The sequence below is a fragment of the Cavia porcellus genome, unplaced genomic scaffold, assembly GCF_034190915.1.
Source record: "Cavia porcellus strain 051 isolate PalLab524CR breed Dunkin Hartley unplaced genomic scaffold, mCavPor4.1 scaffold_29, whole genome shotgun sequence".
Classification (NCBI taxonomy): domain Eukaryota; kingdom Metazoa; phylum Chordata; class Mammalia; order Rodentia; family Caviidae; genus Cavia; species Cavia porcellus.
The window spans coordinates 7,866,574-7,882,658 of NW_026947512.1; the positions used below are offsets into that span (position 1 = coordinate 7,866,574).

Sequence of the window (16,085 nt, forward strand, 5' to 3'; positions counted from 1 at the left end):
ACTTTATATACACAAATGTAGTATGAGGGTATTTCTTAAAGTTTTGAACAAGAATCTGGTTTGCTGACCTACAAACATTTCACAGATACGTAAGAAAGGCATCATGCCTAAAAATGGATGTGCATAGTTTATATATGTAGACACAACTGTCAGTGAACTTTTCAACACTCGTTCTTTAATGCCATAATTTTACAATACAAATATGTATTAAATTTCAGTACTCTCAGGATTTAAAATTGTATCTCCATCTCTACTACAGTCATAGGTATGTTTCTTCATTTTTCATGTCTATTGTATCATTAGTATAGTTACTTCTGTAAAAAATAACCTTTTTTTCAGTTATTTACTTACCGCAAAAAAAAAAAAAAAAAAAAAACAACTTTTTGAGTTAGCTAAGCCCTTGGGCTAAGCAATATCAGTAAAATCAAGAGTTTGATGTTCCATGTATGTATTTTATACAGCTACATATTAATGGTTATATATTCTTCTAAAATGTATCAACATAATTGCATGATTAATAATTGTATACATTAATTTTGAATACTGCACTTGGCAACAGTGGCTTACAGGACATAGCATCATCCATAAAAAGAAGTAACTATTCAATCAAAAGTTATATGAGAAAAAAAGATAAAGTGTTTTGCAAACTAAACACACAGAAACACGATAGTTCCCCCTCTGGTGGATTTTAAAAGCAGTAGTATGAACATCTATTAGGAGGATGACAGTATGCAATATAACAAATGTGGGGGATTTCCTTCTGCCTTGTTTTTGAAATTCAATACTGTTCTCACTGTTTTGTTTTGTTCCAATTTAATGTTTTGTCTTGTTAAATGTTCTGTTTTGATTTGCTTTATTCTGTTTTATTTGATTTTTACTATACCTGATGGTATGCACAACTATTTTGAAGATAACAAAATGTATTATGGTAGCCATCGCTGATTTCTTATTATCCTGTTAGAAGTTTGGTACCACGTTCACTGTTTTGCTTTGAGTGGCTTTATTCTGTTTTGTTTTGTTAGGTTTTACTCTGTTTAAAATTAAAAAAAGCAGAACACAACTGTTTTTGGATTGGTAAAGGGCAATAATAACAAGGGTTCAGGTTTTTATTTTATATATGTGCACGGTGAAGGCAAAAGAAAGTGAGTCTCAAAAAATTAATAGCAAGTCAATATTTAAAGGAGACAAATGCCTTTTTAGTTTTACAGTTTTACTACTCTAGCATAAAGGGCACAGGAAAGCTGTTTTACCATGAAACCAGAATTTTCTATTCAATAGCAGTTTGAGATAAAACTACTATTAAAACTAATAACAACTTTACTATCAGGGATTTGTTACTTTGAGACAGCTAATTCAATAGCTTTCTGCTTTATATGGTTAATAAGTTGTTGCTTGAATGAACTTTCTTTCCCCATGACTTGTTATAGATAACTTTATTGAGTGTCTACAAATATTCTGCAAACTAATGATAACCCTAAAAATATACAAATGAAATAAAATTTTAGCCCTTGAAAGCATATTAAAAACAACAACAACAAAAACATTTTGGAGGTAATTGAGGTTTTGTAAAACGAGAAGGTGAATTATGAGAGATCATACAATGGGAACTAGGTATTTAGGACCTATTCCTAGTTTATTGGTTGAATATTATTTCAGCAACTTGCTAATATGTCCTACAACTTTGCTTGGCAAACAGTAAGTAGTCAAAATAAAATTGATAAAAAAAATTAGACATATCTTAATTATTCCCTTCTATTCATGATGAAGCTTTTACAATATCTATAAAGGAACCGGAAAGTAATACTGAAAATTGAAAATAGCTACTATTTCAGACTGAAATAAAACAGAAGTGATATTCATTTTAAAATTATTGTTATATACTTTATACAGTATTAAAAAATATACACTGTCTTTTATATTTTTCCTCTGGTCTTATGTGTGCTGATCTTATTTACTAACTAGAATGTCAATCTAACGGCACCACATCATACAGTTTCTAAATGCATAAGATTCTCAATAAAAATTACTTATTAATACCTTAGGTTCTATAATTCATTACAGTTCAATATTAAAAGAAGATACTCTGTTTCCTCGCCTCGTCCTTTGGAAGTACACCTCTTTTATAAGATGGATATATATAACAAAAATCATTCTTTAGTTTACAGCCAAAGAAATTGGAGGAAGAGGCTGGTAACTGGTTCAAAACCATTTTTCTCAGATATATCCTTAAGAAGAGAATTTATACTACTGACTTTCAAAAGAATGATTAAAGAAAATGAAGGAGGAAAAAGACAAGAAGAAAAGTAGCAGAAATTCCCCCTTGGAAAGAGCTCCCTTTTGAGATGAATCCAATGTAGGAATTCTCTAGGAAAAATAATGATGATTTAGGTTAAAGGGCCTGACATAGTGTAGTTTAACTGATACACCAATCAGTCACAGACAACTGAGGCCAGTTCCTTGTTCCCTCCAGTATCTATTAGATATAAACAAGACGTGGTTTCGCTTCTTTATAATCTGAAATAGGTCCTTATAAATGAGTAACACTTATGCTACCAATGCCAAAGGGCTGATTAAATTAATGAGTTCTTGAGGAGTGTGGTTAGAACACAGTTCAACAAATCCAAATGTGAAAACTGCAGTACAATAACAGTGTGCTTGTCAAACACCTACTTTTTTTTTCTGTACCACGTTAACAACAAATACATATCTTCTCGTTTTTGTTAAATATACCAAACACTTTTTTAAAAAGCTTCTTTAAATTACAATTCCTAAGCATAGGGAATATAGTAGATATTATTTGTACAAGACTATATGATACATCATAAGTAGAGAAGTAAATGAGAAAAAAAGAAATTCAAATAGCAGCTCAAAGGGGCTAAAATATTAAAAGACTTTCCTGAAAAAATTAAATGTACATTATTTCACTAGAATTTCACTTCCTGCCTACTCACTATATTTGGGTAAGACTGAAGCCAATGACACTGGCAACAATGTCTGCTCCTTTGTGCTAAGATACAAATGGAATTTGCGGGGACAAAGCCACTGACAATTACAAACGCCTACAGAACAATCCCCATAAAGAAATCCTCTAGTTTTGTAGAGAAAAGAATTTCCCAACACAATTTGCAATTAAAATGTGTAAAGGAATTTGCCTTAAAAATGTGCTGATTGTGTAGAACTTCAGAGGCGCATGGGAGAATGAGAAAGATAAGCAAGAGATGGAGATAAAGAATACAAGAGTACTTTAAAGAATGTGCCATCTGGGTACAACAGACTACGCAGAAAAACGAGGAATGTGAGACATCAAAATGCAGTGATATCTGCAATGGCAGCTATAAGTAAAGGCACAAAAGGCAATATTCAAACCTCTGCTAGGACATCTCACTATGCTATATTTCACATGCTAAAGATATTTTCTAACTCATCAGTGGCTGTGGTATAAAACTTAATTTTTAAGTTGCTATTTGGAGATGGTATATGTTTTTCATCTCTTATCCAGTTCAGCCTTATATTTGTTCATAGAAACATATTCTGTGTTTCTGTAGGAAAAATGTTACAAAGAATAGTTGGTTCCAGATGAGTACCCCAAAAGCTATTTAATTTATAATATTATAAATATTTGCCTGAGTCATTGGCCCTGGGAATTGCGGATGACATGATACAAAAGCAATAGAAAAGGCAGAAATAAAAGAACAAAATTCTAATTTTTCTTTTCTTTTCTTTCTAAGGCTAGACCTTAAGACAACTTTTGAAAAGCAGGTAGGCCCTTTCCCTTGTCCTGCCCTTTTGGGTCAGCCTCATATACTTTTTTTTTTTTTTGTCTTTTTGAGACAGGGTTTCGCTATGCAGTTCAGGCTGGCCTTGAACTCACTTTGTAGCCCAGGCTGGTCTCAAACTTGCAATGATCCTCCTCCCTCAGTCTCCCGAGTGCTGGGATTACAGGCATGAGCCACCACGCCTTGCAGCCTGATGTTCTTACCTATTCTGTTTCATTCTTAGTGCTTTCCTGCTGCTCTAAGACCCCCAAGAAGATGTCTGTTTTCACACAGTATTCCGTCTTTAAGATTAGTTAGCTTTTTAGTATCCTGCTAATAAATACTTAATTCTCTAAAAGTTGTTGATATCAACAATCACATTACAGAGTCAGTGACTGAAAGCATTCTAACACAAAATTTATGTATGTATATTCTTATATATATAAAAGGATATATAAGAGATACACAGGGACAGGTTTTTTTTTTTTTTCCTTTTCCTTAAATGAAAATGCATACTACATCAAATAAATTGGTGAAACGTTGGGTAATATAATAAAAAAAGGATAACTTTAAGATAAAAGAAAAGGGGCTGGGGATTTAGCTCAGCAGCATAAGCACCTGCCTTGCAAGCAGGTACCCGTAAAAAGAAAAAAAAAGATAAAAGAAAAACTATTTCTCAAGGAAGAATGACTAGGACATTTGTTCCCCATCAGGTTGAGTTGGTCATGCCTCTCACTGCCCTGCCCCCAACTTTGTATCCAAAGGTTCTGTAAGTGCTTTCTTTCTTTCTTTTTCTTTAAACAACTATTAGTGCATGGCAAAGTGCTCTGATCACAGCAGAGTGAAGGCAGAAGCTGCCAAATCAATTCCCAGCCAGTAAAAATGCAAACCCCCAAGGTTACTAGCTCACTTTAAATGCAAAATACGTACTGGTGCCTCAAAATGTAATAGCATAAGAAAGGAATGATTAAATTCTTGGCAAACAAGAAGCTAGTTTGGAAATTATAATAAGATTGGTGTGACACTAGCTGGGCTTATTCATGTAAATAGTAATATAAGGATGCACAAGGGTTTAGAATACTTGTCAGCCACCCGTGTTTCTATCTTTTTACCTTCTCCTTTATTTTGCCTCTGTAGGTGTTCAGTTGTTTATTTTTGTGGCCATTTCCAGGAAAAGGCATATGGGAGTTGGTATTACCGTAGGGAGTTGGGGATGAAGTGGGGAGCAGTTACTTTAAAGTCACAGTTTAAAATACACCAACTTTTAATAAAAAAGACCAAAGATTAATGTCTAGATTCCCAAAACACAGTTGATTTTGCCTATTGGTTTCCTAGTTTAAGAGTGTAATTACTCATTCGACATCACAGATCTGTTCTAAGTGCAAACTTAGCAACTCTGCTGCTTATAGAGAAGAGGCCCCCTGAGTGTTTGTTAGAGTCTCCTCAGGGTAATGAGTCAAACTACGTTCTTCTGTCTCACCTAGCCAGAAACCTTCCAAACTTCATTTCCTCTTTCCATTTAAAGGTGGTGAAAAAATACTAAGTGGAACCTTTATTGGAAATTGGATTTCCCAATGATTTACATATAAAGAACCAAGGAAGTACTACAGTTGGTAGCAGCAAACCCCTCTAGTACTCTTCCTTACCTGCTGTGTCTGCTGTCTCTGAATTGCTCTCACTTTGGGAACTGGGCTTTCTCTGGAGGAAGAGGACTGCTGCCGGGACCGGCTTCCATTCTGCACAGGTTCAGCCACCAAGGCTGCAGATGTCACTGACATGCTCCCAGTGCTACGTAAGGAAGCACTATGGGGCAAGGATGGGGGAGCTTTGGCTCTGGCACCTAACCCTGCCTGGTCCATTTTTCGGATTTGGGTTTGCCCAGTGCTGTTTTGTCGTGGCAGAGCAAGAGGTATGTGTCTGTCTGGCATATTGTGCCGCTGGGAGAAATCTTCACTCTGAGTGCTACGTTTGGTGAAGTCTTCCATGCTGCTATTGCTGGGTCCACTGAGTTTGAAGTCTTCACTGTTGCTTTGGCTTCTAGAACTGGCAGTGCTTAGGTTCTCCAAACTGGAATCCACAGAGGCCTTTGGCATTGCTGGGATAGGATTATTGAGGTGATAGACAGGATTCTGGAATGACAAGGGCTGGAGACTTCCGGGCTGGTTCAAGGCTGGATGCAGGGGCCTTCTTACTTGAGGTGCACTCTGGGGAGTGCTCTGGGTTTCCCGCAGTTGTTTGATGCTGGCCACCTGGGTTATAGAAAGCTGGCTTCCTGTCAGGCGCATAGGCACATCAAGCATGACAGATGGATGCTCCACCTGAGCAGCATGAGTATCCTGGAGATCCATGAGGGAGATGCTCCGACCATTAGGAAGGCTATTTTCCTTTTCATCCTTTTCAGAGTAAGTCATGCTCTGGGAGGAGGCCTGCTGAACCAGTAATAGTGTCTTCCCTCTAAAGTAACTGTCTGTGTTGTCCTGGCTTGGAGATTTTAGTTTATGCAAGTCACTGTGGAAAAAGAAAGGACCCTGAATTACTCTTGGGGAAAATTCCACATAGTTAACGTTCTTCAGTTTGGGTATATGAGCCCTGCTGAAGTATCCAATGTGGATACTTACATTTCTTTAGAAACTCAGGTTTCAACATTATAATTCTTGTAATAAAAGCCAACATTTTGGGTTTTCTCTCAGAGGTAGAGAATAAAACTGTGTATACTATTCCATTACTGTCTTCAATTTTTACTAAAATTCCAATAATTTCCTATTTAAAAAGATTAGTATACCTACCAAAGTACTAGAATTCATACTTAATTAATTCTGTTATAACCTTCAAGAGGAGAAGCTCTGAGTAGATAACCAAAGGGTCCCTGTTAAAGGCACAACATAAATCTTGCTAATCTAGAAAATTAAGTTTAAATTTAGCTGACATAGACAGCTGTAAAATGGTTTTTAACTAAGGATATCCAAAGTTTTTGACACTATACTATCTAACATCAATTTCACAAAACTCTTACATTAAGCAGGACCAAGAATTTTATATATATTTACTGAGTATAACTTTATCCTGTCATTTTAGAAAATAAGTTATCCTAGATTTTGTGCATTATGACAAATAACTGAATTTATCTCAGATGATTCTTTTCAATTGCTCATAACTTTACAGATGCAAATTTAATAAATAAGATTAAAAGATTTCTGCTAAATATATTCTCACTCTTTGAGACAATAGTTAAAAATTTCTCTTTCATACCTGTCAGTGGGGTCTTCAAATATTTTCTGCAGCCCAGAAGAGAGGCTTCCACTGACATTTGGACTGGAGTTATGCTCAGTGAAGCGTCTCAGTTGCTGTTGTATTGGCGTAGGATTAGTCAGAGACTTGGTAATATCAGCAAGAACACGGGGGAGAGGCCCCAGTTTTGCCACGGTTGCCTGTAGGAAGGAATTGTCACCCTAATTGGATAAGGAGTATTGTGACATCCACCATAGATTGTTTTTGGGAAAACGAGGCCCATTGATGGAGGGGTGTAGGTTGGAGGGAAGGGTAGGTATTTGCGTATGGGAGTGGCAAGTTCATAATGCATTGTTATGGAGCAGCAGAACCATGGCGTCGAGATGAATGGAGGAGGCGAAACAGGGTGCAGCAGACATTGAGGAAAGAAGGGAAATAGAAATTAGGATTATGCAAATAAAAATTAAGACATGCTTAAAATAACCAAACTACTGCCATTCCAACTAAAATACGCATGCAAAGCAAACTAAATCTTCAGGTGGCTAATAGACCAAAATAGAGAAGGGGAGGAACCAAACACCTTTTAACCAAAAGGAACTTTAAGACTAGAGCATTGGCTGGTGTGATGAAACTTACAAAGAAAAAGGACCATGTGAGAAAAGAAATGCATGCCAACATACAGAAAGGTGCTGCATTCAGGGATCCACAACACGGCAGGGCACACAGTTAGTTGATATTGCCATCCACTATCCTAATCAATCTTGGGATCCCTGATCCGTTGCCATCTTAATTTCCATTAGTAAGGTAATTTTTTTAAAAAAAGAAATAGCAAAATCAGATAAATTCCCAGGATTAGGTTAAAAAGGAGGAAGTGTGTACACACAGCAAAGCCTGTTAAAAAGACCTGGACCTTGAATGAAGCAGGCCTATTTCACAAAATAGTATGTGCACACCATTGAAGAAGTTATTTTTAAAAAGTAACATTTTTGTTGTTGTTTTTAGGGTCTCACTATGCAGTTCAGGCTGGACTTGAACTCACCATATAGTCCTGGCTGACCTCAAACTCAGGGCAACTCTATTGCCTTGGTCTTCTGAGTGCTGGGATTACAGTCAAGTGACACTATGCTTGGCCAAGAATAACTTTTCAGTATAGGAATTATCCATCTCAATCATTTTTTTTTCTTTAGTGGATTTTTATTCTAACAGGGTTTTATGGGACTCTTAATAAGTAAGTTTTACATGGCTGATTTTGAGTCCCTTTTGTCTTCTCAGCAATCAAAAGACTTATACTCTGCTCAAATGGATACAATGTTATCTAAAGAATGTCTTTACTTGCTCAACAATGCTGAACCATGCTTCATATTAAAGAAAGTTATCCTCAACATACCTTCAACTTAAGATCTAGCTTACATTTCTTTCTTTTTTTTTTTTTTTTTTTTTTTTTTTTTGTCTTTTTCATTTTTATCAGTACCAAGGATCGAACTCATGACTGCCTGCTTGCAAGGCAGGTGCTTATGCCGCTGAGCTAAATCTCCAGCCCCCTAGCTTACATTTCTAAAAGTGCAAATTAGGTTTTGGAGATTAAGGAATGATTGTTTTACAAATATTTTAACCACCAGTGGACACACTATCTTTTATGCTTCCCCAGGACAGTAGTCTTTTTCATAGGTTTTATTCTGCAATTTTTGTTAACACGTTTTTATACATACTAGGAAAATTGAAGAAAACAAGGCCTCATCACAAAAATAATGGTTTTAGAAGTCAATCTAACACCACTAAACTATTTTTTATTATTAAAATCTATGCCTTGCTGTAAAATTCCAGAAGGAAAAAAGTGATTGGCATACTTTACAATTTACTCATTAATATGATATACAATAAAATTTAGTTTATTGTCAGAAAACAGATGACTGAAATACTGATTTGTGTGTCACACCTGTAGAAAAGCCAGTATCAGTATTTTCAGATTCCATGTGTGATCTCAGCATTAATAATTATAAACCACCTGACCTCCACAGTAAAACAACAATACAAAAATTTCATGAGTAAAATTACTTACACACGATAAACTGTATTTTCCAAGTTTCTAGCTTTGTTAGCAGTTACTAGATAAAGTTTCATCTTATTCTATTGCATATGAATGAGGAAATATACACCAATATTTTATATTAGTTTCTAGGCAAGTTTTCAATATGCATTGTGTGTGTATATGAATATACTTCACTTATTCAGGCAATTATTAAAGAATGTACTGATAATTTCATGGTTTTCTAGAATTTCACAGCAGTGGAGCACATATTTTGTTAAGGGTTACTTTTAACTAGTAAACAGGGCGAGTGATTTCACCCATAGATACGCTCTAAAACTCAGGTACACTAACGTTCTCTATCTCCCATTTCCCATTACTCTTTCAGCCTACTTTACCTTATCAAGTTGGGAAACTACTTCCCACAGTAGGGAATGCAAAACTGAAAGCTCTCGGCCCAGATCAATGTAACCATCAAAGCCTGGGGTGTTTGAGATGGTGTCTGGATTAGAGATCTCCAAAAGAAAGCGCTTCATTCCACCCCATTCATGTTCTAAAAAATCATTCATGAATGCCATGTATTCCTCTTTGTTACCAAACCTGAAGTAGAAGGTGAGAAAATGAGAAAGAACATATTCAAGAAAAGAGATATGATCATTTCGAGTTGACTTTACACAGAGGTATACAATTCTTTTATTTTGTGGAGATAACAATTAATCTTGTTTCTTTGTAACTGGTAAGAGAACGTTGTTTTTAAGGTGTTAGGGACTGAACACAGGGCCTTCTGCATACTAGGTGAGTATTTTATCACTGTGTACACCACCAACCCTACAATGTACTTTCTATTTTCCTCTTTTGCTTCCTTCCTTCCTTCCCTCTCTTCCTTCCTTCTTCTTCCTTCATTTTGTGTGGCACTTGGGACTGAACCCAGGGCCTTTGCATTGACTTATTCCTCTAGTACTTTTAAATTTTTTTGAGGTGGTCTTACTAGGTCACCAAGTTTCCCAGGCTGGGTTTGAACCTATTTAAGGTTCTGGTATGTATTAAAGTAATATTAAGAATAACTGAAGCCTCCTGCCTCAGCCTGTTAGAGTGCTTGGGATTATAGGCACGCATCATCACATCTGGCTTCTAAAACATACTTTTTTAACATCACTTTAATACATATCAAAACATCTTTCTTTGAATTTTTTTTTGAGACAAGGTCTCACTATATAGGCTGGCCTCAAACTTGGGGTGATCCGGATGCATAATAATAATAATAATAGTTTACTTCTAAAAATCCGATCCTAAGTACTAGAAAACAATCTTTATATTGAAGTTCTAAGTTTTTCTTTCATACTTTGAAAACAGAAACTTGCTTTTTAAACAGATGCAGCTCGGTGGGAGAATGCTTTCTACTGTATGAAAGGCCTTGAATTTGATTCCCAGTATCACCAGGAGGAAAAAGAAAAAAAAACCATATACTTGTTTTTAAGTACTTGTGATCAATTTTGTAAGTGTGAATTCTTCCCCAGCCATTTCTTAAAATTATTTTCTATAAATTATAAAAAATATGAATTCATAAAGAAAAGGTTAGAAACAACGAAAAGAGGAAAGAAAAAAGTATGGGTACATCCACTCAATTACCAGACATATTCGCTATAAACATGTTCTTTCACCCAGCTTCCTTTAAAAAAATTTAAGTCTACAGAGAAATGGAATGAATACCCAATAAATAACCATATACCTTTAATTTACATTAACCAAATGCTAATATTTTGCCAAGTTCACTTTCATTCTCTATATATACACATGTAGTTTTTTTCTCTGAACCATTTTAAACTAAGTTACAGACATCAACTCTAAATACTTCAGCACACATTTTTTCAGAATAAGGAGTATCTCTTTTATAAACTAATGCCATCTTTGCAATAAAACTTTTGAAAACATTATCCATGAATCATTTTACATGTAGTCCATATTTAAATTCCACTAATTTTCTCCCAAATAACTTTTTTCCCCCCAAATAACATTTTGAGATTTTTTTTCCTCCCCAGTTTTTAAGAGTCAAATATTTTTCAAGTATTGTGTTCAGTGTCTTTAGATCTACTACAGTAATCTTCTATATTGTGCATTTTTCTTAACATTGTCTTTTCTTAACATTGAAGTGGCTAGGCTAGTTGTCTTAGACCGTATAACTAATACAATTTGTCGGACAGTTTTTCCTAATCCTTTTATACTATTTTTATGTTTTTATACAGTTAGAATAATATCATTTACCCTGTCATATCCTGTCCTTTTTCAAATTAGTACTTCCTTTCCCATGTTATTGGATGTTTTTCATAAAAAACTGTTGGCTAATATTCAGATTATTTATATTTTATTTTGCTACTTTTATTGCCAACACAATAAAAATACAGTATCATGAATGATGCCCCAAAGAGCCCCCACTTTTCAGTGTATATTTGTGTAGTACATAATTTTGACATTTCTTGTGGGACTGTAATGCCTACTTTCCCTACTCTCCTTCCCCCATCTCTTGATTCCCTTTCTTTTTGTTTTTTGCACATAATGTTTACATTTCCTTGAATGGAGCTGACATATGTATATAACACATCCCAATTTCTTATCCCTTCCTACCCTCCTTCCCCTTCCATCTCTTGTTCTTTCTCTCCTTTGAGATTGATTGGTTTCTGTAACTCTCTATTATCTATATTTTGTTTTGCTATTTTATTTTTACTCTGGGCTTTTCATATAAGAGAAACAATGTGATATTTAAGCTTGTATGTCTGATTTCTTCACTTAATATTATGGTCTCAAGATCCATTTTCCTACAAATGACTCAAGTTCATCTTTTGTTATAGCAGAGCAGTACTCTATGGTGTGTGAATACCACGTTTTCTTTATCCATTCATCTATTGATGGACATATGGGCTGCTTCCAAGATTTTGAATGAGGCCTATTATGAATGAGGCCTCACATATTTTTTAAAACATGTGTTTTAAAGCAATAATGGTAACGTCACCTACTTGGCAAAGTTGGCTAGGTTCTGAATGACCTTGGCAATCAGAGTTAGAGTCCGAGACGTACGGTCATCAGGATACTCCTGCATAAGGTTGAAAAGACTGGGAGACATAATGGCTGGGCAGAGAAAACGGAGAAACAATGAGGCACTAATGAGCCGCTCACTGATGTCTTGTTTGCCTCGGTTCAGGCACTGCTGCTTCCATGATGCAAACACTTCTTTCAACTCACGAGGGAAAACACTGGGGAAGGAAAAAAGATTCTAAAACCTCTAAATAAAAAAGCACTGTAACACACAAAAGCACAACTGATCCCAGTCTGATTCAGCAAAACTCTGCTCTAGAGCCAAGCTATGAGGAACTAGCAGATACCTAGGGAGGACATTTTGCCTAATTCATGTCTGAGGGTTGGTACAAAATTCACAGAAGGCCAGACGGAGACTGGAAACTGAAGGCTATAAAATTCTAGATTAGTATAAATTTAGTTCTGCAAAGTGGGAAAATGGCATTAGGCTCCTGACTAAACCATCTTGGTTTAATATAGCTCACCATAATCTTTCTAAAAATTGTTCATCAAAAATCTTCCAAAATCTCATCAATTGTTAAGGGACAGAGCAATGACCAAATTCATGAACCCATTTGTTTAACATTAGTAAATATTTCAGAAAGCTAAAAAAATACTTTTGGGTAATAGAGGATGCAGTAAACACTATGGGAAAGATTTTTTAAATAGTCAGTTTAGAAGTACTTTTGCTCAGGATGGAGATTCAGATTTCAGACAGGACTATATTAGGGAAACTTTCAATTCTTCCCCCTAAATCCTTCCTTTGGGGGCACTCAGCTGATGTTTATAAGGAAAAACATTAATTTTGTACTCAAGGACTCAGTGTGGACACCAGTTTACCAGTAAGAGTTGATGATCTTGCAGAAAGCCAGCTCACAGCACATTTTGAGGTTGCTCTGATGGTCTATCAGTTCACTAGATGAACATTTGCTGGGATCTACTTCACAGTTCTCATCTGATTCATACAAAGCTTTGATGAACTCCCCTATGTAAAGAGGTAAGATGACATGTGTTTATAAAGTGTCTTCCTGAGTAGAATTAAAAGGATTTTGGATTTGTGTCCTAAAACATATAATGGGAAGTCTTTTCTCAGATTTGATATAGAGGAGACAAAAGACTGCCCACAAAGTTGGTTCACTGGTTTGGAACCATTAATTATCATACCCTACAATATTCATATTTTCCTTTTTTTTTGCGAATAACAGTAACCACTAAAATCATCATTGCAGTATTTATAGAACTAGTAACAATGACTTCAAACAATGTAGTATCTTTTATCAGAAATTATAAATGTTTAATTAGCATGAATTTGTAATTTGTTAAAAAGCTCTCTCTACTAGGAATACTATTACCATTATTCTAGTAATCAAACAACCCAAACTTGTCTGAATAGCTCCTAAACAAGGTGTTAGGATCTAATGTTGATGCCAAATAGGTACAAGTACAGCTCTGCTGGCTTACTTCTTGGAGATAGTAACTTAATCTAATTTAAAATTATAGCACATCTCCTTATATGCTTCTTAAATTCTTTTCCACAGAAATTCAGCTTAAAAATCCTGTTCATATAGCCTATACCTTTAACCATTTACTAGTTAATTCTGAGTATCACTTGGGCAGCATGTTTATTTATGTATTGACCATCCGGGCACTGTTTGGGCAGGTGTCATTTCCCCAGGTCAATTTTTGTATTGAACAAATTTGATAAAATTGTCATTTTTATATTTCCTGTTATATTATCTTATAAAAATTAATGAAAAATACACAATTTTTGGTCATTCTATGTTTAAATAATTGGATTGGAAAGTGTTTAAGGATATATCCAATATTCCCTGAAAAAAACAAATCTCTACCGTACCTGTTTATTTTCCACTATACATTTATAGTTTGTATCTTCTAATGCTCCATGTTTTATATTATTTTGTACTTATTTTTTACATGTCTGTCTCATTTCTAGGATCTTTGGTGGTAAGAAATCAGGTTTTAATCATGTTTAAATTCCTACCCCCTTAAATAGCCCTCACAGCAATAAATATTGATTAGAGATGACAGTATGTAGGTTTTTTTTTAAACAGGTCTTTATTAACAAGGAGTGGATCTGTCAAAAATCCTTCTAAATCTACTGATGTTACTAAAGGTCCAGGATAGTTATAACGAGTTATGAATGTGAGAAATCCTTTTTACAAAATTAAGTGGCAGTAGAAATATGAAACATTTTCTATCAAAATAGTATTGAGGCAAATGAAAGTTTTTAAAAGTAGTCATGACAGAAGATGACAAGTGATAACTTGGAAGAAAAATACGTGGAGAACAAAAAGTAATGACATACACAGAAAAGAAGGTGGAGGACAGAAAAAGTAAAGGCTTTGGAGCCAGGGAGCGATGAAATCCTAGATCCAATCACTTAACTGATTTGGGGGCCTTGAAAAGACACTTAACTAGTTTAAGCTTCATTTGCCTTATTTGTAAAAGTGTTACTATAGCTTATCTTGTAGAATTGTGCACAAAAAGCTTTTCATATGGTTCTTTGCACTTAGTAAGAGCTCCATAAGAAAATATTAAGAATAAAATTATGCTATTTTAAAATAGCATTTCTCAAAACTTTTTCAACAATTTTTTCAAACTTTTTCAAAAATTTTTTCAAACATTTTTCAAAAATTTTTCAAAACATGAAATAGCCAAAACTAGAAAAAGCTTACAAATGTGTCTTGTTACTTTTCTCTCACTGCTGGGACAAAATACCTTACATTCAAAATTAGAAAAGAAAAGGTTTATTTAGAGAAGGTTTATTTAGCTTTAGTTTTTGGTGGTTTCAGTTCATAATCAGCTGGCTCTAAGGCGGGGTGACATGGCACTGGAGTAACATTTCAGGGCAGCAGGCAGAGCAAAAGGGAGGAAGAGCAATCCTGTTTTCCTCCCTTTTACTGCATACAGGCTACCCCCACTCAAGGTAAGCGCAGCAATCACAAAATCCCTGTGCTTTCCTCTTGTACAGGGGATATTTAGAAAGTAAGGATCCTGGTGCCCTGCTGTCTCTCTCAGTTAAACTTCTAAACTTCTCAAGTTGACTCAATATATCAACCATAACAAAATGTTAACAATTTTCTTTTTTTTTTTTTTTGTCTTTTTCTTTTTTATCAGTACCGGGGATCGAACTCACGACCACACAGTTGCAAAGCAGGAGCTTATGCCACTGAGCTAAATCCCCAGCCCAACAATTTTCAAAATGTAAATATTCAATATACTCTCTATGTCTCATGCTATATGCACAATCTATATATTCTATCTCAACTGAAACTGAGCAATCACTGCCAAATATCCCATGTTATAATTGACCAAAGTCTAAATTTGTTTCATAAATGTTCTGCTTTGTGAGTTCCTTAAAGTAATGTCTATTCTAGGGAAATAATACTAACATTAAGGGGCACTATTAATAATAAATACCTCCAGAGTTTAGTAAAATAATTAACTCCTAGGCTTAGAAATAAATTTTCTATAGTACCAACACCATACTGTGTAAAGCTTTTTCTGTTTATAAGACAACTAAAACCCTCTACAACTCAGAAAATTATTTTCACTTTTGAAGTTATAATCTACGTCTGGTAATGTGGAATGCATCGCATTGCAAGGTAAAGCTTGCATAGATTTGGACCTGAAAGGTATGTACTCGATTCACATTATTGAGACATATTAAAACCCATTTGAGTTTGCTTCTCTGCCTCTGAAAATAAGCAGCACCAAGAGGGTCCTTATTATGTTGTTTAAATACAAGATTAAGCCCAGAATCTTTTATGATGTTTCATGTATGTCATTAATACATTATTCTCTAGCATCAAAATTTCATGTGTAGGAATAAGTCAGTGGACATAGCATCACTGAAGAAATTTACCCCATCACTAAGAATGGAAATCAGGCCTGTGGAAACTTCTTTCCTGTATCTCACAGATGGTATTTCCTTGTGTGTCATAGACATCAACATGAAATCTGACTTCAATTAGATAGGTAAAGAA

At 35.0% G+C, this 16,085-nt stretch overlaps 1 protein-coding gene across 10 annotated transcripts in view; it reads right to left on the minus strand.

Annotated features, from left to right (window-relative positions):
- The window catches only part of Rasal2 (RAS protein activator like 2), a 305,910-nt gene that overhangs the window by 14,052 nt on the left and 275,773 nt on the right, over positions 1-16,085 (minus strand). For 8 of the 10 annotated variants that reach the window (XM_013157957.3, XM_005005847.4, XM_013157962.2 and 5 more), the window contains 5 exons: positions 12,919-13,063; positions 12,021-12,257; positions 9,408-9,609; positions 7,005-7,204; positions 5,402-6,263 (listed from right to left, as the gene is read on the minus strand). In XM_013157957.3, the coding sequence (XP_013013411.1) occupies positions 5,402-6,263; positions 7,005-7,204; positions 9,408-9,609; positions 12,021-12,257; positions 12,919-13,063 (1,646 nt within the window). The remainder of the gene's footprint in view (positions 1-5,401; positions 6,264-7,004; positions 7,205-9,407; positions 9,610-12,020; positions 12,258-12,918; positions 13,064-16,085) is intronic. The other 2 variants (XM_003474637.5, XM_063239664.1) reach the window with 1 other exon arrangement.